General features: G+C 50.8%; 1 protein-coding gene across 1 annotated transcript in view; it reads right to left on the minus strand.

The window, feature by feature from the left end:
• RYR1 (ryanodine receptor 1) overlaps positions 1–21,911 on the minus strand; it is a 128,246-nt gene that overhangs the window by 91,406 nt on the left and 14,929 nt on the right. Inside the window, exons 14-28 of the mRNA XM_070386741.1 lie at positions 17,806–17,941; positions 17,628–17,723; positions 17,424–17,542; positions 16,414–16,547; positions 15,689–15,930; positions 14,976–15,168; positions 13,819–14,035; positions 11,300–11,404; positions 11,001–11,104; positions 10,026–10,109; positions 8,750–9,057; positions 7,793–7,995; positions 6,669–6,843; positions 6,288–6,496; positions 501–895 (exon numbers count right to left, since the gene is read on the minus strand). Coding sequence (XP_070242842.1) covers positions 501–895; positions 6,288–6,496; positions 6,669–6,843; positions 7,793–7,995; positions 8,750–9,057; positions 10,026–10,109; positions 11,001–11,104; positions 11,300–11,404; positions 13,819–14,035; positions 14,976–15,168; positions 15,689–15,930; positions 16,414–16,547; positions 17,424–17,542; positions 17,628–17,723; positions 17,806–17,941 — 2,720 coding nt within the window. The remainder of the gene's footprint in view (positions 1–500; positions 896–6,287; positions 6,497–6,668; positions 6,844–7,792; positions 7,996–8,749; positions 9,058–10,025; positions 10,110–11,000; positions 11,105–11,299; positions 11,405–13,818; positions 14,036–14,975; positions 15,169–15,688; positions 15,931–16,413; positions 16,548–17,423; positions 17,543–17,627; positions 17,724–17,805; positions 17,942–21,911) is intronic.

Consider the following 21,911-nt stretch of genomic DNA (forward strand, 5'->3'; position numbering starts at 1 on the left):
CTGAAAACCACTGCCACCATAGGGGAAAAGCAGATTTGGTTTCAATCCAAGTTTAATGCCCTTTGAGGGTTCCCCTTAAAGTTAGTTTTTTTTGGGGGGTTACATTTGAGATACAGAAGTGACCCCAATTTAGAAGACCAGTGGTGTTCATTGGAATGCCTCGGGGGCATAGATAACTTGACCAAAAATCTGAGGTCCCCTTTAGTGTTCACAGATAATGAAGTCCATTGGATGAAAAGCTTTGGGACCCAATAGGTACCCCCAAGGACAGTGGAGTTCTTCATAGATATAGTGGGGCATCCCAATTTTACATTCTCAAGGAAATTAGAGTGTCCCAGAGAAATAATAGCCTTCACTTGAGACATAATAGGATCCCTTAGTAATCTGAGTCCACCTAACACATATGGGATACAGTGGGGTTTCTCAAGTTATTGAAGTCGCCTAATTGAGGGGTCCCAGGACAGACCCCCAAGCCCCACCCTGCCCCTCCCTTGACTCACCCTCTCTTCTTGTTCTTCTCTGTGGTAGCATCCTTCTCATTCTCTGCCCTGGCAGGCTGGGCCTCCACCCCAGCCTGGGCAGGACTCCCAGGTGTCCCCTCCTTGGCAGTTCCTTCTTTGTTCCCCTCAGCCTCGGCCCAGTGCCCAGCTGAGCGGCGCAGGTTTTCATAGTCGGGATCAGGTTCCGCTGCCCGGGCCTCATCCTCTGCAGGAGGCTGCAAGCCAGGGGGTGCCAGTGGGGTGGCCCCTGCGGTGCACCGGAAGTGCTGGTGGAACTGGACCGGAAGGCTCAGCCGGAGAAACAGCATCTCCACCAGACTGTTCTGGGAGCCCCAGGTGCGGTGGGTCAGGCGCAGGCAGGGGGGTGTATCTACAGTGCCATCCACACGAGTCACCTGTTGGGGGAGCAGGAAGCCCTGAGCCAGGAGGTTGGGCTGGGCCATTGGCCCTAAACCTTATTACACACAGAGTCACCATTCGGCGTTAGAGCACTGTGTGAGAATCAGCCAGAGACTCACTCCTCTGGGTGGAGGAGCTCCTATGGGATACACAACCTGGCCACGGGTGCATTCACCTTCTGTCTGTCTGGACACCTTTGCGCATGAGCAGCCCTGGTCAGAAACTGGAATCACTCAGGGAGCTTTCAAAACCTACCTGATTCACTCCAGCCTAGGCCATCCATCCATCCATCCATCCACCCTTCTATCTACCCACCTATCCATTCATCCATCCATTCTTGCATTCTTCCATCCATCCAACCATCTATCCACTGTTCCACCCACCCATCCATCTATCCACTCCACAAACATTTACTGAGCACCTACTGTGTGCCGGGCACTTTCCCAAGTGCTAGGAACACATCAGTGAACAGAACATGAGCCCTGCCCTCCTGCTTTCTTATGGAGACCTCTTGGGGACAGCAGCCCAGAAGGGTCAGAGTTTTTTTTTTTAAAGGTCCCCCAGATGAATTTTTGTTACATTTGTTGTTTGTGGAAAGGCAACACTCAGAAGAATGCACACATCATAGGTGTACAACACTATGAGGTTCTGGAGAGACACACCTGTGTCTCCTGCACTCAGACGGAGAAATGGACCACATAACCAGTCCCCCTGGAAGCCTCCTCAGTGCCTCTTTAGTCACTACCCTCTCAAAGATAGTGAGGGATTCTGATGAGGAAAATCCAGCAACCTGGCCTAAATAAGGGGCAGGAGCTGAGAGCGGGACAGGTGCCTGGCCTGTGGACCCAAAGGACAGGCTCAGATTTTCTGGAGACTCCATAACAACTAAAGCAGTGCCCTTTCTTTGATGCCCCACCTCAAGATGACCTCATCAAGGATCAATTGCCAAGACAGACCTCTGTGCTCCTTGTCAGCCAATGAATTCACCCTAAAACCATGCAACCAAAACTGTCTGCAGAATCTTCTTCTCTCCTCTCTCCTTTCTCTCTTATAAATTCTGTCTGGAGACTTCCCTGGAGGTCCAGTGGTCAATTCTTTCTGCAATGCAGGGGACACAGTTTCGATCCCTGGTTGGGGAACTAAAATCCCACGTGTGTGTGTGTGTGTGCACTTAGTCATGTCTGACTCTTTGCAACCCCATGGACTGTAGCCCACCAGGCTCCTCTGTTCACGGGATTCTTCAGGCAAGATTCCTAGAGTGGGTAGCCAGTCCTTTCACCAGGGGATCTTCCCAATACAAGGATCGAACCCTGGTCTCCTGCATTGCAGGTGGATTCTTTATGGTTTGAGCTGCCAGTTCAGTAAAATCCCACATGCCCTGGGGGCAACTAAGCCCACACATGCAACTACAGAACCCACGCTCTCTGAAGCCCACGCACCTCAGTGAAGATCCCCCAGGCCACACGACACAGCCAATAAATAAATTAATTAAATAAACCCTGTTTTGCCTCTGCTCCTTGACAAGTCTATTGACCATCTTCCTCCTGTGACTTGTACGCTAAGTAACTAAATGTCTGATTATTCACTCACAGTATAGCGTAGCGTCCATCATCCTTAAAGTGCCTATGAATGGGATCCTACAGTACGTATTCTTTTGTGTCTGGCTTCTTTCAGCCAACACGACGTCTGTGAGATTCGTCTGTGTGGTTGTGGGTGGGTTAGTTGATTCATTCTCCCTGCTGTCTAACATCCTGTTCTTGGGGTTGAGAACACCATCTGGCGGTGGCAAGTATTGGGAGGTTCCTGTTGGGCTTCCCAGGGGGCGCTAGTGGTAAAGAACCTGCCTACCAATGCAGGAGACCTAAGAGACTCGGGTTGGATTCCTCGATCCGGAAGATCTCCTGGAGGAGGGCATGGCAACCCACTCCAGTATTCTTGCCTGGAGAATCCCCTGGGCAGAGGAGCCTGGAGGGCTATAGTCCTTAGGGTCACAAAGAGTCAGACACGACTGTAGCGACTTAGCACGCGTGTCTACTCTGCCATCCTCTCCCACCCCAGGCACCTCTCTAGTCTTTGTGTCCCCATTCTCTCCACCTACAACTCACTGTCAAAAGGAGTCTTCCCAAAACTCAGATCTAGACTGGATAGTCCCCTGTTTAAAACCCTTCTATTTAAGATTAAAAAAATAGAATAAAAGTCAGGGATGGGGGCATTCCCTGGTGGTCCAGTGGTTAGGACTTCATGCTTTCACTACCAGGGCCCGGGTGTGATCCCTGGTTGGGGAACTAAGAGTCTGGAAGCTTTGAAGCTCAGCCAAAAAAGAAAGGAAAACACCCTTCTGTTTTTACCTAGCCTGAAATGCTTCCCCACAAATTATTTATTAATTACAAAGGGAAACACACTAACTTGATGGTGGTAACGATAAACATAGAGTCAGAGTTAATATAATCAGCTGTAAGCCATAGTGCCATGGTGGCCTCTCTGAGATCCTGCAGCAAGCAGAATACAACCTCATTGCTATGATGTTCCTGCCAAATATGTGTAACCTGAACCTAATCGTGAGGAGACATGCATGCATGCATGCTAAGTAGCTTCAATCTCGTCCAACTCTTTGTGACCCCATGCACTGGACTGTAGCCCGCCAGGCTCTTCTGTCCATGGGATTCTCCAGGCAAGAACACTGGAGTGAGTTGCCATGCCCTCCTCCAGGAGATCTTCCCAACCCAGGGATCAAAGCCAGGTCTCTATGTCTCCTTGCATTGGCAGGCAGGTTCTTTACCACCTGGGAAGCCCAAGGAGACATGCTGCTGCTAAGTCACTTCAGTCATGTCTGACTCTGTGTGACCCCATAGACAGTAGCCCACCAGGCTCCCCCGTCCCTGGGATTCTCCAGGCAAGAACACTGGAGTGGGTTGCCATTTCCTTCTCCAATGCATGAAAGGGAAGTCACTCAGTCATGTCTGACTCTTAGAGACCCCATGGACTACAGCCCACCAGGCTCCTCCATCCATGGGATTTTCCAGGCAAGAGTACTGGAGTGGGGTGCCATTGCCTTCTCCGAAGGAGACATGAGAACTACCCAAATCGAGGTATATTCTGCAAAATAACTGGTCTGTACCCTTCAAAAACACTAGTGTCATAAAAGACAATGAAAGACTCCAAAGCATTTTATATACATTAAAGAGACATAACAACTAACTGCAGAGAAGGCAATGGCACCCCACTCCAGTACTCTTGCTTGGAAAATCCCAAGGACGGAGGAGCCTGGAAGGCTGCAGTTCTTGGGATCGCTAAGAGTCGGACACGACTGAGCGACTTCACTTTCACTTTTCACTTTCATGCATTGGAGAAGGAAATGGCAACCCACTCCAGTGTTCTTGCCTGGAGAATCCCAGGGACGGGGGAGCCTGGTGGGCTGCTGTCTATGGGGTCACACAGAGTCGGACACGACTGAAGTGACTTAGCAGCAGCAGCAGCAACAACTAACTGTAACATGTAACCCTGGCTTGGATTTTGGACCAGAAAAATAAAAAGAGACACTATTACCACAATGAACATAGTTTCAATATGGACTGTAAATTAGGTAATAATACGTATCAATGTTAAATTTCCCGATTTTCATAACTGCAGCTCTGTAAGAGCATAGCTTGTTCCAAAGAAATGCATATTGAAATATTTAGGGATAAAGAGGCAAGATGTCTCCAACTTATCTAAGTAATTTAGAAAAGAGAGAGAGTGTATGAGCGGCAGATCGGGGCTATGCCTAGGAAGAGAAAACTGATGATCAGAAGGAAAGTCATATGCCCCAGGGCACAAAACAGGGAAAAGGCCAACTCAAGGCCTGTCTGACTGTAAAGTACCAGCCAAAGCTCAGCCATGTGGAATTCAAGTTCTTCCCAGGTTGAGAAAAGGACCATCACTTTGGTCTATACGGGGTTTTATGGTCAGAATATGACGCGGAGTTTAACCTTGAGAAAGAAAGGCACTAGGGTCTAAAAATTAGGATACTCAGATTAATGAAGAGTTACTAAAAAATAAGTAACCCCCGGGACTTCCCTGGTGGTCCAGTAGTAAGGAACCCACCCTCCAATGCAGGGGACATGGATTCAATCCCTGGTCAGGGAATTAAGATTCCACATGCCACGGGGCAACTAAGCCCGAGTGCCACAACCAGAGAAGCTTATATGCCGCGACAAACACTGAGCACAGCCCCCCCAAAAGTAACTGCCCCCAAAAAACCACCCTAGATAACAATTAGTAAGGAAGGTCCCGAAATGTGCCCAGGGATTTATATTTCTTTAAGCCTTGTTGTTGGCTCAGCAGTAAAAGAATCCTCCTGCAATGCAGGAGCCACAGGAGACATGAGTTCCATCCCTGGGTTGGGAAGATCCCCTGGAGGAGGGCATGGCAACCCACTCCAGTATTCTTGCCTGGAGAATCCCACAGACAGAGGAGCCTGGCGGGCTACAGTCCATAGGATCGCAAAGAGTTGGACACGACTGAAGCGACTTAAGCACACAAGCAGAAACCCTTGGTAGGATCAAATAGTTATAAGGGCTGAAAATTTCCAGTGAGGTCACTTAATCCAGCTTCTCTTTCCTCCCTTCCCCCATTTTGCAGGCAAGCTACCTGGAGCTCAGAAAGGTATGTTTTTTCCAAGGTTATACCTACCATTAAAATTACCTAAATTAAAAGACACTTGTTCCTTGGAAGAAAAGCTATGACCAACCTAGACAGCATACTGAAAAGCAGAGACATTTCTTTGCCAACAAAGGTCCATCTAGTCAAAGCTATGGTTTTTCCAGTGGTCATGTATGGATGTGAGAGTTGGACTATAAAGAAAGCTAAGCACCGAAGAATTGATGCTTTTGAACTGTGGTGCTGGAGAAGGCTCTTGAGAGCCCCTTGGACTGCAAGGAGATCCAACCAGTCAATCCCAAAGGAAATCAGTCCGAATATTCATTGGAAGGACTGATGCTGAAGCTGAAACTCCAATACTTTGGCCACCTGATGTGAAGAATTGACTCATTGAAAAAGACCCTGATACTGGGAAAGGTTGAAGGAAGGAGGAGAAAGGGACGACAGAGAATGAGATGGTTGGGTGGCATCACCAACTCGATGGACATGAGTTTGAGCAAGCTCCAGAAATTGGTGATGGACAGGGAAGCCTGGCGTGCTGCAGTCCATGGGGTCGCCAAGAGTTTGGCATGATACAGTGACTGAAATGATACCCTACAAGGCAGCCCGGGGAGTCCACCATCCTGACACTCACTTCTACGTTTGTGGTCTAACATTAACGGAAGACAAAGAGTAGCTTGGGGAAGAGAACTGTGGCGAGAATGAGGTGTGGAAGCAGATCTGAGGGTGTTGAGTGGGGTTGGTCCTCACCTCATAGTGCGGGTGCTCAGGAGGCACGGCCTCAAATTGCGGAAGGCCTTTGCTGAACCAGGTGGTGACCGGGCGCTGCATGTTGATGGCAAATGGCTCAAAACCTTCCTGGAGGCCACAGATGGCAAAGAACCGCAGGGAGCTCACGTCCTGGCCCAGGTTCAAGTGACCCACCTGGCCGGGTCCCAAGCTGCACACAGGCAGGAAGCCTGGTGGGAGGGGATAGATGGGCAGGGGTGAGCATAGGTGGGCGAGGCGGGGGCAGCCATGGGGAGGATGTGCGTGGAAAGAGGGGATGGAAGAGCCGGGGGCTGGAGGGGGCGGTGTAGGGTCAGGTGAGATGGAAGAAAACCAGAGAGGGGCCCCGAGGCCAGCCCTCACCATCCCCAATCTCGATATCGCGGAAGGCTGTTTCTGAGCCGGAATCGGACATGAGGACCTCGCCATTGAGGGTGAAAATGATGGTGTTCTCTGTGAGGTCGATCATGCAGCCCACAACGTCTCCCGACTGCCAGGGACGCCCAAACGGTTCACTGCCCAGGTGCCAGCGCTGACCCTGTGAGGAGGTGAGGGGGAGATGTGGTGTGAGAGACATACAGAGAAATGGAGAGATACGGGAGCGAGGGGAGACATGTCAAGACACACACGCAAAGCACCAGGCCCAGTGCATGGGGAACAGAGGAAGGGTCAGCCCCACAGCGTCCCCCTTGTGTCCCCACATTTGCATCCATGGTCCTTGGAAGGTAGGGGCTAGGCATTCGTGCTTTCCCTTCCCAGCCATCTCTCTATCTCATCCCTTTTGCCTGGGTTCTCTGTTGTTTTCATGACTGGGGCTGTAAAGGCCACCCAGGTGGTCTTGGAGGGTTGGGGGAAGCAGAAAGTAGAGGAATGGAAAGGAGAAACTAACTATCAATGTCCCCCATATGTACGCGTCTACACCCATATGCCCCAGAACAGATACATGAATAATGAGATGGGTAGATGGATGGGGAGCAGGTGTATGGCTGGATGGAAGAATGAAATGAAAGCTGAGGGTCTACCTGGGATGACAGAGGGAGGACAGAAAGTACAGACAGACACACAGGTCTGTGTAGGTGGCAGATAAATAGATGACGTCTGTATGCATTAGATTATTGGATAGATGAATGGATAAATGAAACATTAAATTATTAGATAGATGAGTGAATAAATGAAATCACAAATTGGTTAAAAAAAGGTGAATGGCTGAACTGACAACTACCCGAATATATGGAACCATAGATGCCTAAGTGATTCTTTGGACAGACGAGAAGATGGATGGATGAAATGACAGATGGATGGTTGGATAGAGAGATGGATGTGGACGGATATATGCACAGACAGAGGGAGGGGGAGGATGGAGGGATGGATGGGAAGGTAGATTCAGGGATGGGCGGACAGAGTGAGACACAGAGAGGCAGGGCTGGATTACACGAGTGTGGGAAGGATCACAGAGCCTGGCAGAGCGGAGCCAGGGAGCTACCCACGCGGTGCCCGTTGAAGACATAGGACAGGTCATCCGCTCCCAGCTCCACGTCTGGGCGCAGCTCAGGCCGAGCCCAGCCCACTCGCATCTCGCCGGTGGTGACTGCCTCGAACTCGAAGTACCAGCGGCCACTCTGCACCACGTAGGATTTCTCTGCCCGGAAGATGCGCACCCGGTCCCAGCGAGACTGGCTCTCCACCTGACCTGAACATGGGGCCAGGCAGCGTAAGAGAGGCTGGGTTGGTGGGCGAGATCGGGAAAGGTAAGGGCCTTGGGGCGCTGAGGGGAAAGGCACAGCTTTTGGTGTTAGAGAAGAAGAACTGGGGACTCTCAGAGCAGTCACAGAGAAGTAGGAGGGACCTACTGAGACTTCTCCTCTGTCCCTCTAGCAGTCAAGAGTTTCAGAGAGGAACTAGCAGTAGAGACATGGAGGGAGAAAGTTGGGTCGGTCACAGTCATGGTCTGTGGTGAAGGGTCAAGATTAAGGCTGATGTTAAGAATCAAGGGCTGAAAGCAGGATCGGGGAGAGGGAGTCAGAATCAGGGTCAGGGAGGGGGATGGAAATTGGAGTTGGTGGCAGGGGTTGAGGCCGGGGTCAGGGGTCAATAATAGGTCAGCAATCAAGTTAGGAGTAGTACTTAGAGGCTTTCTGAGTGCTTGGTTGGGTGGCTCCCCGTTGTATACATAGTCCAGAGGTTAGGGGTCAGGGGTCAGAGCTGGGGGTCAGGAACTGGAGTCAGGGGTCAGGGTTCACTGGGTTCCTGGTTTATGTTGCAGCTGTAGCCCAGGCAGAGCTTGAGTCAAGGTCAGTGGTCAAGATCGGGTTCAGGCTCAGGGACAGAGTGAGTGTCATGGTTGGGGAAAGTGTCAGTGGTACAGATGTAGCCCACTGAGGGGCTGAGTTGGGTCAGAGATTGGAGTCCAGGGGCGGAGTCAGGGGCCTGTGGTCAGCACTCACTGGGCTCCTGGTCGGGCGGCTCGATGTTGTAGCCATAGCCCAGCAGGGTGCGCACGGCCTGGCAGAGGCTGTCGCGGTTGCTGCGCTTGGTGGCCTCATCCAGCAGGCGGTAGGGCACGAGGCGAGGGTTCCGGCGGGCAGGGATGTCCTGCACGGCACTGTAGCTCCAGCCCTGGGCCACTCGGTCTCGGGCCCACACGTTGTGCCCGTTCTCCGCCAGCCGGTCCACCAGCGTGGTCTGCGCGGGCGTCAGTCTCACGTGGCTCAAGTCTAGCGGTGCCGGCTTGTACCCGTTGCTCATCATGTACCTGCGGGTGGTGGTGGGAGCCAGTGGGACGAGACCCTCGCCTCCACTACTGGGCTCCATGCCATGGGATCCTTGACTTCTGACCCTGGTCCTTAGGATCCCATGATCTTTGAAACTTTTGACCTTTGATCTCTGACAGCAGGGTTCTTTTTCAATATATTTGTTTATTTATTTGGCTGCATGGGGTAGCATGCAGGATCTTTAGTTGTGGTGGGCAAACTCTCAGGTGTGACATGTGGGATCTAGTTCCCTGACCAGGGGTCAAAGCCAGGCCCCCTGCACTGGGGGCATGAAGTCTTAGCCACTGGACCACCAGGGAACTCCCATCTGACATCAAGGTTCTCAAATAAGCTTACCTGACCTCAGACCCCAGGATCCTGTGACCTTAGCAAGGGCTTTGACTTCACTGACCTCTGGCCTCTGTGACCCCTTTCATCTTGATCTTGGGAGCCTCATCTCTGGTCCTGGGGTGCTCTGACCTCTCACCTCTGACTTGAAGGCTTCTTACCTCTGATTCCAGGACCCTATCATTTCAAACTGCTCACTCTGGAGTCCTTGACTTTTGAACCTTGGCATCTATCCCCAGGACCTGTGACCTCTCATCTATCATTTCAGGATCCCTTACTGACAACTCCAGCAATTTCTCACCTCTTTCCACTGACCCCGCACCTCTAACTCAGAGACACAACTTCTGCTCTTTCATTTTCCCGACTCCATGGAGACCCTGATCCTGAGTCTGACTCACTCCTACTCTCTCAGGAACTCCTAACTGTGTTCTCAACTCCCTAGGACGCTCACCACTAACTCTACAGCTCTGATCCCTGGTCCTAGACCTCCACCCCAACCCATGGCCCCTTTGTCTCTGACCTCAGCCTCACCACTCCAGCTCTCGATCACTCCAGCCCTCACTGTGGCATCCCCAGCCCCCTACTCTATTCCCCAGGTGGGGCCCAGGTCACCCACACTCACGTCTTGGGGAGTTTTGTCTTCTTCAGGTTGTCCTCCGCCTTCTCATCTGCCATGCCCACGTGGCAGCCCAGCGCCAGTAGAGTCCTGGGGCAGGGGGTGGGGGTAGGGGAGCAGGTCACCCCACATGGCCACCCTGTCCCTAGCCTCCCCTCCCCCAGCCCGGCTACCCTCCTCCCGGGGCCCCTGTCAACTCTGTCTCTGGGTCACCAGCTCTCTCCCTGTTTCCTGCTCTGGTTTTCTGACTATTTGTCCCATCTCTCTGCCTCTCTGACTCCTGTCTCTCCCTGTATCTCTGTCTCTGTATTTCTTTGATTATGTTCTTTTCCTCTCTGCTTCTTTCCTTGTCTCTTTCTCTTTCTTCCATTTACTGTGCATCTTTATTTAGCAAGGGGAACCATTTTAAATAATAGTATTTTTAAAAATTTTGTTTTCCAGTGTATACATTGCTAGTATACAGAAATGTTTGTCTTTAGGTTATTTATTCATTTATAATTTATTTTGGGCAGCCTTGGGCCTCCGTTGCTGCATAGGCTCTTCTCTAGTTGCAGGGGGTGGGGACTGCTCTCTAGGAGCAGTGCTCAGGCTTCTCATGGAGGTGGCTTCTCTTGTTGCAGAACACAGACCCCAGGGCACTCGGCCTTTAGTAGTTGCAGTGCTTGGGCTCAGTAGTTGTGGCACACAGCCTTATTTGCCCTGCAGCCTGTGGAATCCTCCTGGATCAGGGATTGAACCCGTGTCCACCTTGGCAGGCGATTCTTAACCACCGGAACACCAGGGAAGTCCTGAGCATCTCTCTTTATGCCTCTATCTCTTACTCACCCTCTGTCAGTTTCACAATCCCCATCTCACACTCCCTGTGTTGCTCTTTTATCTATTTCTCTCTCTCTCTCAGTCTCTGTCTCGCTCTCCCTGTTTCCCTGTGCCCTTCCGCCCAGCGGCCAGGCCCAGGCCCCTGTTCCCCAGTCCCCTCCTCACTTGAGCGTCTCCCCCGACATCTGCAGGTTGTAATTCCTCTCGGGCTCCGGTAGGCTGTGAAAATCCACGAGGCAGGGGTGCAGTCTCTTATTGTCATCCCGAACCTGGAGAAACCCCAGAGTCACTCCTTGGCTCCTCTTCCCTCCCCAACACTCCCAGACTGTGACCTCTGACCTCTTACCCCTCTTTCTGCCACTTGAAACCCAAGGAGCCCTCCCAAAGTCTCCTCCTCCAACCCCAATAGCAAGCGGTTCTCACTCCTCCATAGCCAGTCTAGCCTCTCTCCCCCGTCCACTCACCGGGCCATAGGTCCAGCCCTGCTCGATGCGAGTCAGTGCCCAGAGTTCATGGATGTTCTCGGCCAGCTTCTCCCGAATACGCTCCAGATGGGGAGGCAGGACAATCTGGGGGCAGGGGACATCCGTGAGGTCCCTGAGTTCCCTCCACCCCGTGCTATAAAGTCTTCCCAAGAACACGCACCAGCTCTCGACAGTTCACCAGGGAGCTCTTTTGACCTTTCCTGCCATCCAAGCCCTGCTCCCCATCACCTCATCCTGCCTCCAGAATGGATGCTCAGAACTTGACATCCTCAGAATCAAGGAATTATCTGGGGATGAGTCTGTCTCCCCCTGTGGACTGGGAGCTCCGTGAGGGCAGGGCTGGGGCTGCGTTTGTCTCCAGCATTTCCCCAGCCCTCCCCAGCCCAGAGGAGATGCTCTGGAGATGTTTTCTGAATGAACGGATGGGTCTCTTTCCTTCTCTGTACAATGAACACTGAAACAATGTTAACTCATAACATTGGGTTGGCCAGAAAGTTCGTTCTAATTTTTCCATAGAATCATATGAAAAAATGCGAACAGACTTCTTAGCCAACACAATACTTTATATGCGTTCAGTGAAATCATCTACATAAGTTACTAAATGTTATATACAGTAGCCCCTCGTACAATGCAGGCTTAAACTGCGTGGATTTTTTTCAGTAAATATAGTAGCTGTATTTTCATTTTGTGTGTGTGTGTGTATGTGCTCAGTCATGTCTGAATCTTTGCAACCCCATGCACTGTAGCCTGCCAGGCTCCTCTGTCCATGGAATTTTCCAGGCAAGAATACTAGAGTGGGTTGCCATTTCCTACTCCAGGGGATCTTCCCAACCCAGGGATCGAACCTGTGCCTTGAGTCTCCTGCATTGGCAGGAGGATTCTTTATCACTGCATCATCTGGGAAGCCCCATGTTTTCATTTTACAGATCTCTAATTAACTCAAGGTAGGAAAAAGTTTGTGTTTGATTGAGATCACAATATGTGGAATCAAAAGAAGGGTTTGAGTCATTCTATCCAAACTGTTTCAGCTTCCTGCTCTTCATGTGCTATTTACGAATTCTTTCGTACCTAAGACAGAAGTAGTAGTACTGGGGCTTTCAGCTTGCTGGGGTTGGGCCCCTAAACCCCTGCATGGTCCAAGGATCAACTGCAGTTTGTATAAATACCTGGCACATAGTTGGACCACGTTGGGTTGTGAGGGGAGGAGTGGGGAGGGGATGTCCAGGAGACCAAGTGGATGGCTCTTGAGGCTGACCGGTGGGGGACAGGAAGGGAGACATCCAAGCTACAGGGGGATGGCAGGTTGATTTGCAATAACATTACTACTACCCATAATGATGGGGCTTCCCTGATAGCTCAGTTGGTAAAGAATCACCTGTAATGCAGGAGACCCCGGTTCAATTCCTGGGTCGGGAAGATCTGCTGGAGAAGGGATAGGCTACCCACTCCAGTATTCTTGGGCTTCCCTTGTGGCTCAGCTGGTAAAGAATTTGTCTGCAATGTGGGAGACCTGGCTTGGGAAGATCCCCTGGAAAAGGGAAAGGCTACCCACTCCATACTGGCCTGGAGAACTCCATGGACTGTATAGTGCATGGGGTCACAAAGAGTCGGACACGACTGAGTGACTTTCACTCACTTTACCCATAATGACAATAACTCAATTGAGGACTTAACACTTTCTTAGGACCGTGCTAAGCACTTCACATATATTAATTCATCTAAACTTCACTACCATGCTACAGGTACGTTCTCTCATTCTCCCCTTTTCCTCACAGGTGAGGGGACCAAGGCACAGAGAAGTGAAGTCGCATGCCCACAGAGACATGCTGAAAGTCAGACCCTCGTGATCAGTCTCTTAAACATGACTTATATCCCCTCCTAGAGGAACACACTTGGAGAGAAGGGTGGGGAGCTCAGGTTGGGATAAGAGGAATGGGGGGAGGCCTGGAATAGAAAACTTGCTCCACAAATTGTGGTGGATATGATCACAGGCTTTGGGATCAGACCGCCTGGGTGCAAATCAGCTGTGTGACTTGCACGACCTGCTTGACCTCTTTGGGCCTCACTTTCCCCAACTGTATATTGGGGCAATAATAGTCCTTTCTTTTATTACATATTTATTTTTACTGATTTATTTGGCTGCACCAGGTCTTAGTTGCAGCATGCAGGATCTTCTGTCTTCATCACGGCATGCGGGATCTTTAGTTGTGGCATGTGGGATCTAGTTCCCTGACCAGGGATTGAACCCAGAGCCCCTGTGTTGGGAGCGCAGAGCCTTAGCCACCAGGGAAGTCCAAATAATAGTCCTTTCTTTAGGGGGCTATCGTGAGGACCCCCTGAAACTCAGATTCTGCCTGGAGAGATTCCTTTGCCTCCCTCCTGCCTCAGTTTCCCCATCTGTCAAACAACAAGGTCCCCAGCTTCCAGCTCAGCTGCCCACCCCACTGACTCCTAAGGGGGTCTGCCAGTCCAGGAAACCCTTACAGAGCAGGCAGTACCTGGACAGTGTCCACAGGGCAGGGCACAAAGTCGGTGTGTGAGAGGCAGCGACTGGGGCCCACCAGGTGGGGCCCCCGAGGCCCTTCCCGCCGGTACTCCTTGATGGGTTCCAGATGGAGTCGCTCTCGTGGGAGCACAGCCTCGTGGCAAGGGGCGTACCCAGGAGGAGGGAGGAACTTGAATTCTCCATGGCGGCCACCAAGGAGGAACCGCACTCTAGATGGGAGAGCGGGGTCACTAGTGAGGACAGTTTACCTAGCAGAGTCTGTACTCAGGGAGGGGAAGGGAGCAATCCTGGAATTGGTGGGAGATGCTGGGTTGACTTGAGGTCAGTGGACAGTCATAGGGTCATGGAGGTGATTTTAGGAATCAGGGAAGTCTAAGGTCAAAGAAACTGTCAGAAGGCAATAGGAATTGTTAGAAAGTCAAAAAAAGTAAAGTGGGGGCCAGGTCACTAAGGAGTTAATCCATGGTCACAGGAAGGTCCTTTGGAGGAGGCCCTGGGTCAATAGAGCATTTAGAGATACCAGAAGGTTTGGGGGAGACCAAGAAGGTGGTCATCCAGAAGTCATTGAGACTTTCAAGGTGTAACCTTGAGAAACTGTAATTACCACTGAAATGGTGAGAAGTCACACACAGAGTTTGGGGTCATTGGGAAAACACTGGGCTACTGAGAAGTCTTTGAAATAACTGTGGTCATTGAAGGGTAGCTGGGAGATTATGGAGCTCTTAGAGTACCACTGGGAGAAGCTGGGGTCATTGAGGAGTTGTTAAGAGCATGGCGTCATTGGGAGAGTCCAAGATCATTGGGAGGCTTTGTGGTCACTGGAAGATCATCATTCAGATTTTGAAATCATTTGGAGGTTATTGGAATGGCATAGAATAATTGGGAGGATCAGAGGTTCATTTGGGAGGTCACTGGAAGAAACTTATTAATCATTAGAAGGTCATTGTGAAATTTGGGGACACAGAGATTGGGGAGAAGCGGAGGTCATTGAGAGTGTCACAGTGACCCTCACACAGGGGTCTGGCCTGTCGGTCCTGAGGATAGGCCGCTGGGTCCTGGCCCCATAGCAGGCCACAGCATGCCTGCAGAAGCTGTCTTAGGACAGGCCCTGGTCTGGAGACTGGCAAGGGGGCAGGGATGAGTCCTTACTTGACACCAGCCGAGAAGCTGACAACAGGGAAGAAGAGCCCATCAAGATTGAAGGCCTCGAAGACCCCCTGCACGGGACAGCCATTGATGCGGAAAGAGATGGACGGCACACTGAGGTCCAGGCAGCAGCTGACCACGTCCTCGGGGGCCAGGAGGTGCTGCCCAGGGTAAGTGACCAGGCGTGGCACGTGTCCTGCACCCGGATCACCGGGAAGAAGTCAGAAGTCAGAGGTCCAGCAGAACCAGTGGGCTCAGGAGACAAGGGTAGATATTAGAGGATCCAATGGGGTTTTAGGATCTCCAAGGTCAAGTGCTCTTAGAGATTAGGGGCAGAGGTCAAGTTTCCCCTGAGGTTAGGTTCTTGAGAGGTGTAGGAGTCAGAGATTAAAGCTGTCCTAGAGTTAGGATTCTGGAATCTTTGGGGTCAGAAGTCAAAGATCAGAGGTCATAATCATCGGGGCAGTTTTCTAGGATCTCTCAGGTCAGAGATCAGACCTCCTCTGGGATCAGAGTTCTGGGGCTTATGAAGAAACAGGTGAGGGCCAAGATTCTCGAAGCTCTAGGGTTAGGGTCTTGGGAAATGAGGAGTAAAGGGGTCAAAATTAGCCTGTTTGGGGGTCAAGATCCCAAGAACCCCAAGGTGTTCAGTGAGACCCTTAGAAACCCTGGGGTCAATGGTCAGGGTTGAGGGTCCCCTAGAAGGGTCCAGGTACCTGTCCAGAGGTGCAGCCCGTCAAAGCCGTAGGAATAGAGGTCATCGCCGACCCCGTTGCCGCCCCAGCCCTCGCCGCCCCCGGGGTAGGGGCTGTAGCCCTCAGTGAGGGCCCAGCCCACCCTCAGGTGGGTGGCCTGAGCTGTCAGGAACGGAACCACCTCGTCCACCATCACCTCAAAGTACCATTTGAGGTACTGCGTGGTGCCCTCTGCTCGGCCCACAAAGATGTTGGGGCGGATGCTACAGGAGAGACAGAACAGGAGAGGAGGGTGAAGGAGAGATGGAGAGGAGACCCAGGCTGCTGGGGGCAGGAAGGGAAGGGAGAAAGACCAAGAGATCCACACCCAGGAAAAACAGAAAAGCAGAGACATGGAGACAGAGAGTAACAGACAGAGAGAGACACACACACAGAGAAAGCAGAGAGAGACAGAAGCATCAAAGGACAGAGAAGAGAGAGGTGGACGAGAGCCCAGGAAAAAGAGGTGGAGGAGAAATAGAGACACAGGAAGACAGAAAGAGCAACACAGAAAGAGAGGAAGAGACAGGCAGAAACAGAGCAGGGAGAGACGACAAGAGGTGTGAGAAGCCAGGGATGACCTGGGAACGGCTGTGGGGACCGGTGTCAAGTCCCAGGGTGGGAGGTGGAGGAAGGCCCACCCACCCGGGAGTTAGGGAGGGGCTTGAGAGGTTCTGAGTCCTGGAGTCAGGAGTCAGGGGCCAGACCTGGTGACATAGTTGATGAGGTTTGTCTGCAGCAGAAGCTCTCGGCCAGGGAGCAAGTTCTCAGTGATGAGATCTTGGTTGGAGCGCACGGCCACGCCATTGCACACACACAGGGAACATAGCACATCCAGCACCTGGAGGTCAAGGTCAGAGGTCAGGGTGTGAGGGCACCAGAGAAGTGGGGGAAGTGGGTCTATGGGAGACCCAGGATAGGATACCAGAAGGATGACGCACCAGGATGGGAGATAGAGATTTGGGCTGAGACGAGGTGATGTAAGTGGGAGGTCAGGAATCACTGAGCGAGATTGGGGTCAAAGGGAAAGGTCAGGCGAGAAGCGAGGGGCCATTTGAATTAGGATAAGACATCAGCAATGTAAGGAAGGGGAGACAGCAGTAACAGCTGAGAGGTCAGGGGAAGAGTGAAAGGATCGGTCAGGGAAAGAGCACAGGGATCAAGATGAGGCTTTCAGATTAGTGGAGTGTCTTCAGGGCCCAGGTGGATAACGTAAACATGTGAGGTGGTGGTGGCAGTTTAGTGGTTTAGGCACTCAGTCGTTTTAGACTCTTGTGACCCCGTGGATTGTAGCCTGCCAGGCTCCTCTATCCATGGAATTTCCCAGGCAGCAATCCTGAAGTGGGTTGCCATTTCCTCCTCCAGGGGATCTTCCCAACCCGGGGATCAAACCCGTATCTCCTGCATTGCAGTCGAGTATCTGAGGTGGTTAGGAATAATTCTATGGGAACCAGTAGCACTTGTGGCAAACTGGAGGGTATCTGTGCAGCTCCCACTGAAGACTACAAAATTAGAAACTGAATAAACTGCTTCAAAGATCTAATGAAGCATCTGATGTCGCGCAGAGCTCATTTAAGAACCATGAGTTGAAGACTCGGTATTGAGATGGAAGCTTGTAGCAGGAGAGTCCAGGTAAGGGACAAATTGGGGAAGGGGGGGCAATTTGAGGGCCATAGGGAAAGGTCAGGGTTCAGAATTCAGGGGATGAGGGGCCAACCTTGTGGTTCCTCCCATGCTTGTCCAGGAGGGAGATGATGGACTTGATGTGGTTCTCTTGGATGATGTTCAGGACTTCCGGACTCTCAATCAGGACACAGTACAGCACCTCCAGGATCCCTGCACAGGGACCAGCATGAGAGCTGACACGGATGCAGCCCTCCCCTCCCCCAAGTCCCCATCCCCTCCCCGTGGGTTCTCCTACCTGAGGAGGCCTCTAGCCGATCCAGCTTGCTGACCAGCCAATCCAAGTTGTTGGAGAAGAGGGCACAGTTGGCACGATTGCCACGGATCAGAGAGGCTGAAGGTGGAAAGAGGGGTCAGATCCCATAGGACTGGGAACCCGGGGTGCTCAAGGGGGAGTCCAGACTGGGGCCCCTTACCCAGGATTTCATAGAGCAGGTTCACAATCTCTTTCCAGGACTCTGCTGCCTCCTCCCCTGCAAATTCAGCAAAGTGGGCAGCAGTGGTGTAGACATTTAGGCGGTCAATGCAATTCAGGACCAAGGAGAGCATCCCCTGGAATAGAGAAAATAGGGGGTCATCACAGGAACCCCAGGCCCTCCCTTCCTTACCTTTCTTGAATTTGCTAATTCATAATCCTTCAGTAGCTAGTGACTTCGTGTTCTCAGATCTAAACTAGAGTCACAGGGACTTCTCTGGTGGTTCAGTGGTTAAGACTCCATACTTCCACTGAGAGGGCATGGGTTCAATCCCTGGTCAGGGAACTAAGATGCTGTAAGGTACAGCCAAATAAATAAATAAATACACGTGTACTGTGCTTAGTCGCTCAATTGTGTCTGACTCTTTGTGACCCCATGAACTGTAGCCCACTAAGCTCCTCTGTCCATGGGGATTCTCCAGGCAAGAATACTGGAGTGGATTGCCATGCCCTCCTCCAGGAGATCTTCCCAACCCAGGAATCGAACCAGAGTCTCCTGCATTGCAGGGGGATTCATTACCAGCTGAGCTATCAGGGAAGCCCAAATAAATACATAAATAATGTTAAATCAGAGCCACCGGCTCCGTGTCCACCTTCACTCCTATTTCCCTCTTCTCCTCCTCGGCTGCCCAGACCTGACTCTGTCCTGCCCTGCCTCTGTCCCCAGCATAACACATTCCTATTAACATCAGGACTGAATCTGTGCTTCTCCTTCCAGCATTTTCTTTCCTCCTTTCCACTTCCAAGCACCCTACTCCTGGTCCCATTTGGCTCAGCTCACTCTCCATACTAACCATCAGAGAGATGTTTGCCTTCTCTCTCTCCTTTTGTCTTCTTTCATTTTGAATTATAACAGATATACAGAAAAGCACATAAAAATGCACAATCAATTCTTGATTTTCACAGTAGCTAAGTTCTGTATAGTCGACGTGAGCACTGAATTAGTGAATCCTGAGAATCATGGCTCAAAGAGGAAACTCAGGGAGCATCTCTGAGTCTCTGAGCACAACATTTCCAACAATCAATACACACTCTTGTTTTATGTGTGTTTCTGTTTAAAGACACCAATTTAATAGATGCTGTTGATTCATTAACATTAAAATCACAACCAATGACACTGTAATTCATGTATTTTCTCAGAAAGGTACATCACAGCTGTCTTGCACTTGGAAACACTAGATAGCACTTTTCCACTGTGCTGAGGGGTCATTTTAATCAACAAAATTAACAAAAAAGCACAAAAATATGAAGTGTGGCTCTCAATATACCAATATGAAAAGGACACTTGTTTACAGGTGAGAGTTGAAATAAAAAGGCAGACTGTCACCTTATTCAACCTCAACTGGAAACATGGCATCAGCTGACTTAAACTTTTTCCTCTCTGTACATGTCCACAAATGACCACAAATACACTACAAGTATTGATTTGGTGGCGGGGAGGGTTACGAATAAATTTGAGCAAGTAGGCATATTTGCAAAGACAGTATCTGCAAATAATAAAGATTAAGTGACTATGGTTTAACAAACAAATATAAAGAACACTTGTGTAACCTCGAAAGAGAGCATTGCCAGCCACCTAGAAGTCACCTCGATGCCCCTCCTGATTATACAACTCTCTCGGCCAGGGATTACTGTCATCCTAACTTGTATGGAAATTCTTTCCTTGCCTCTCTATGCTTACTACCTATGTGCACATTGGTAAACAGTCTAGTGGCATTTTGCCTCTTTTTGAACTTGACATATACAGTAAGTATCCTTTTGTACATGGATTCTTTTGCTCAATACTAGATTTTAAGATTAAGAGCACAGTGGGACTTCCCTGGTAGTCTAGTGGCTAAGATTCTGTGCTCCTGGTACTGGGGACCCGGGCTCAATCCCTGGTCAGGGAACTAGATCCCACATGCTGCAACTAAGAGTTCAGATGCCAAAACTATAGATCCCGCATGGCACAACTAAAAAGACCCAGCTCAGCCAATTAAAAAAATAAATATTTTGTTTAAAAAAGATGAAGAGCATTGTCTCACACAGTTGTCATTTGTTCATTTCATTGCTGAGAGGCATCCATAGCCATCGTATGGAGAAGCCACATTTGTGGATACATTCCAGCAGTAACAGACAATAAGGCTGCTATGACAACCATTGTATCTACATCCTGGGCTCATGGTAAGAGATGCAGCGCCTCGTGGTAGAGAACACAACCAGCTGGAGTCATACAGAGTGGCTCTGCCCCTAGCCAGTTGTGACTTTCAAAGACCTAACTCTTCTGTGACTCCCAAAGCAAAAGTCCTCGCCATGGCCTGGCCCTGTCACCTCTCCCGGCTCATCCCCTCCCACTCTTCCTCTAGCTCACCCAGCTTCAGTCAATTCAGCCTCCTGGTTATTCTGGAAACTCTCAAGCACACTCCCACTTCACGGCCCCTGTACTTGTTCTATCTCCCTTCCCTCAGGTGTAGGTGTAACTGCCTATCTTCATTCAGGTCATCCTCCCCGACCATTCTATTTTATTTATTTTTAATATCTATGTCTTTGGCCAGGTCTTAGTTGCAGGAATGGGATCTTAAGTTGTGGCAAATGGGATCTAGTTCCCTGACCAGGGATCAAACCTGCATCCCCTGCATTGGGAGTACCACTGGACTGCCAGGGAAGTCCCTGACCATTCTACCTTAAATTGCAACAACCCCAGCACTCTCTCGGAGAAGGTAATGGCACCCCACTCCAGTACTCTTGCATGGAAAATCCCATGGATGGATGAGCCTGGTAGGCTGCAGTCCATGGGGTTGCTAAAAGTCGGACATGACCGAGCGACTTCACTTTCACTTTTCACTTTCATGCATTGGAGAAGGAAATGGCAACCCACTCCAGTGTTCTTGCCTGGAGAATCCCAGGGACGGGGGAGCCTGGTGGGCTGCCATCTACGGGATAGCACAGAGTCGGACACGACTGAAGCAACTTAGCAGCAGCAGCAGCAGCAGCACTCTCTACTATTGCCCTGCTTTGTTTTTCTCCTTAGCGTTTATTATCATCATCTAATATACCCTATAATCCCTCTATTTTATTGATCATTTATCCTCTCCCCCATGTCAGCTCCACAAGGACATGGATTTTTCTGTTTTGTTGACAACTATAATCCCTCTGGTATATCTGTTCAATAAGTGGTTGTTATTTAATCTCTCTGCGACTCAGTGACCCATTGTAATTCCCATTGCAATATGGGAATTACAATCCCCCATGGGGTTATGGGGGAGGATATCAGGTATACAAAACCCATAACATACAGTAAGGGCTAAATTCGCTAATAATAACCGTAGTCAATATAGCATCTTCTATGTGCTGGTACTGTTCCAAACACTTTGTGTATACTAATCCCACGCCATAAATTTTGTTATTGTTAGTATTATCATTTCTAAGTCTGCCGCCCCCATCAGAATGGGAGCCCCTGAAGAGGAAGGGGGCCCAAGCTGTTAGACCCTAAATGAAAATGCTCCCCAATCACCGTGTGGAAATATCTGACCCTGGGCCTCTGTCCAGCCCCAGCCTCTCACCTCTCTCGGCCCCTCCCACTCAGACCTCTCGCCGAGGGGAGACCACCAAGCCTCGTAAAACACAAACTCCCAGCCTCTGACTCAAGCTGAAGTCCCTCCTTACACCACCCACCTGAAACCCGAAAACCTCTCTGGCCCTGACCCTCACCATGCCCCGCTCAGGTTCTGTCTTCCCATCCCGCAGGCTCCGCCCCTACAGACACCGCCCCCTGAGGCCAGCAGCTCAGCCTCTGACTTCTCACGCCTTGCCTCCCTCCACAGGCTTGTCTTGGCTCAGAGCTTAGCCTCACCGCGCCGCGTCCTCCCACGAAAGGAAACAAGTCCTGCCCGGGGCCTCCAGGCTCCGGTCCCAAGTTGCTTTCACAGGTCCTGCCCCTGCTCTGCCAACACGTCCCGCCCCTCACCAAAACCACGCCCACCGCTCAGTCAGGACACTCAAGACTCCGCCCCCTCGCGTGTCCCTAATGACCCGCTCCCCAGCTCTGTTCACACAGTACAGGTCCTT

The sequence above is a fragment of the Bos mutus genome, chromosome 18 (genome assembly GCF_027580195.1).
Source record: "Bos mutus isolate GX-2022 chromosome 18, NWIPB_WYAK_1.1, whole genome shotgun sequence".
Classification (NCBI taxonomy): Eukaryota; Metazoa; Chordata; class Mammalia; order Artiodactyla; family Bovidae; genus Bos; species Bos mutus.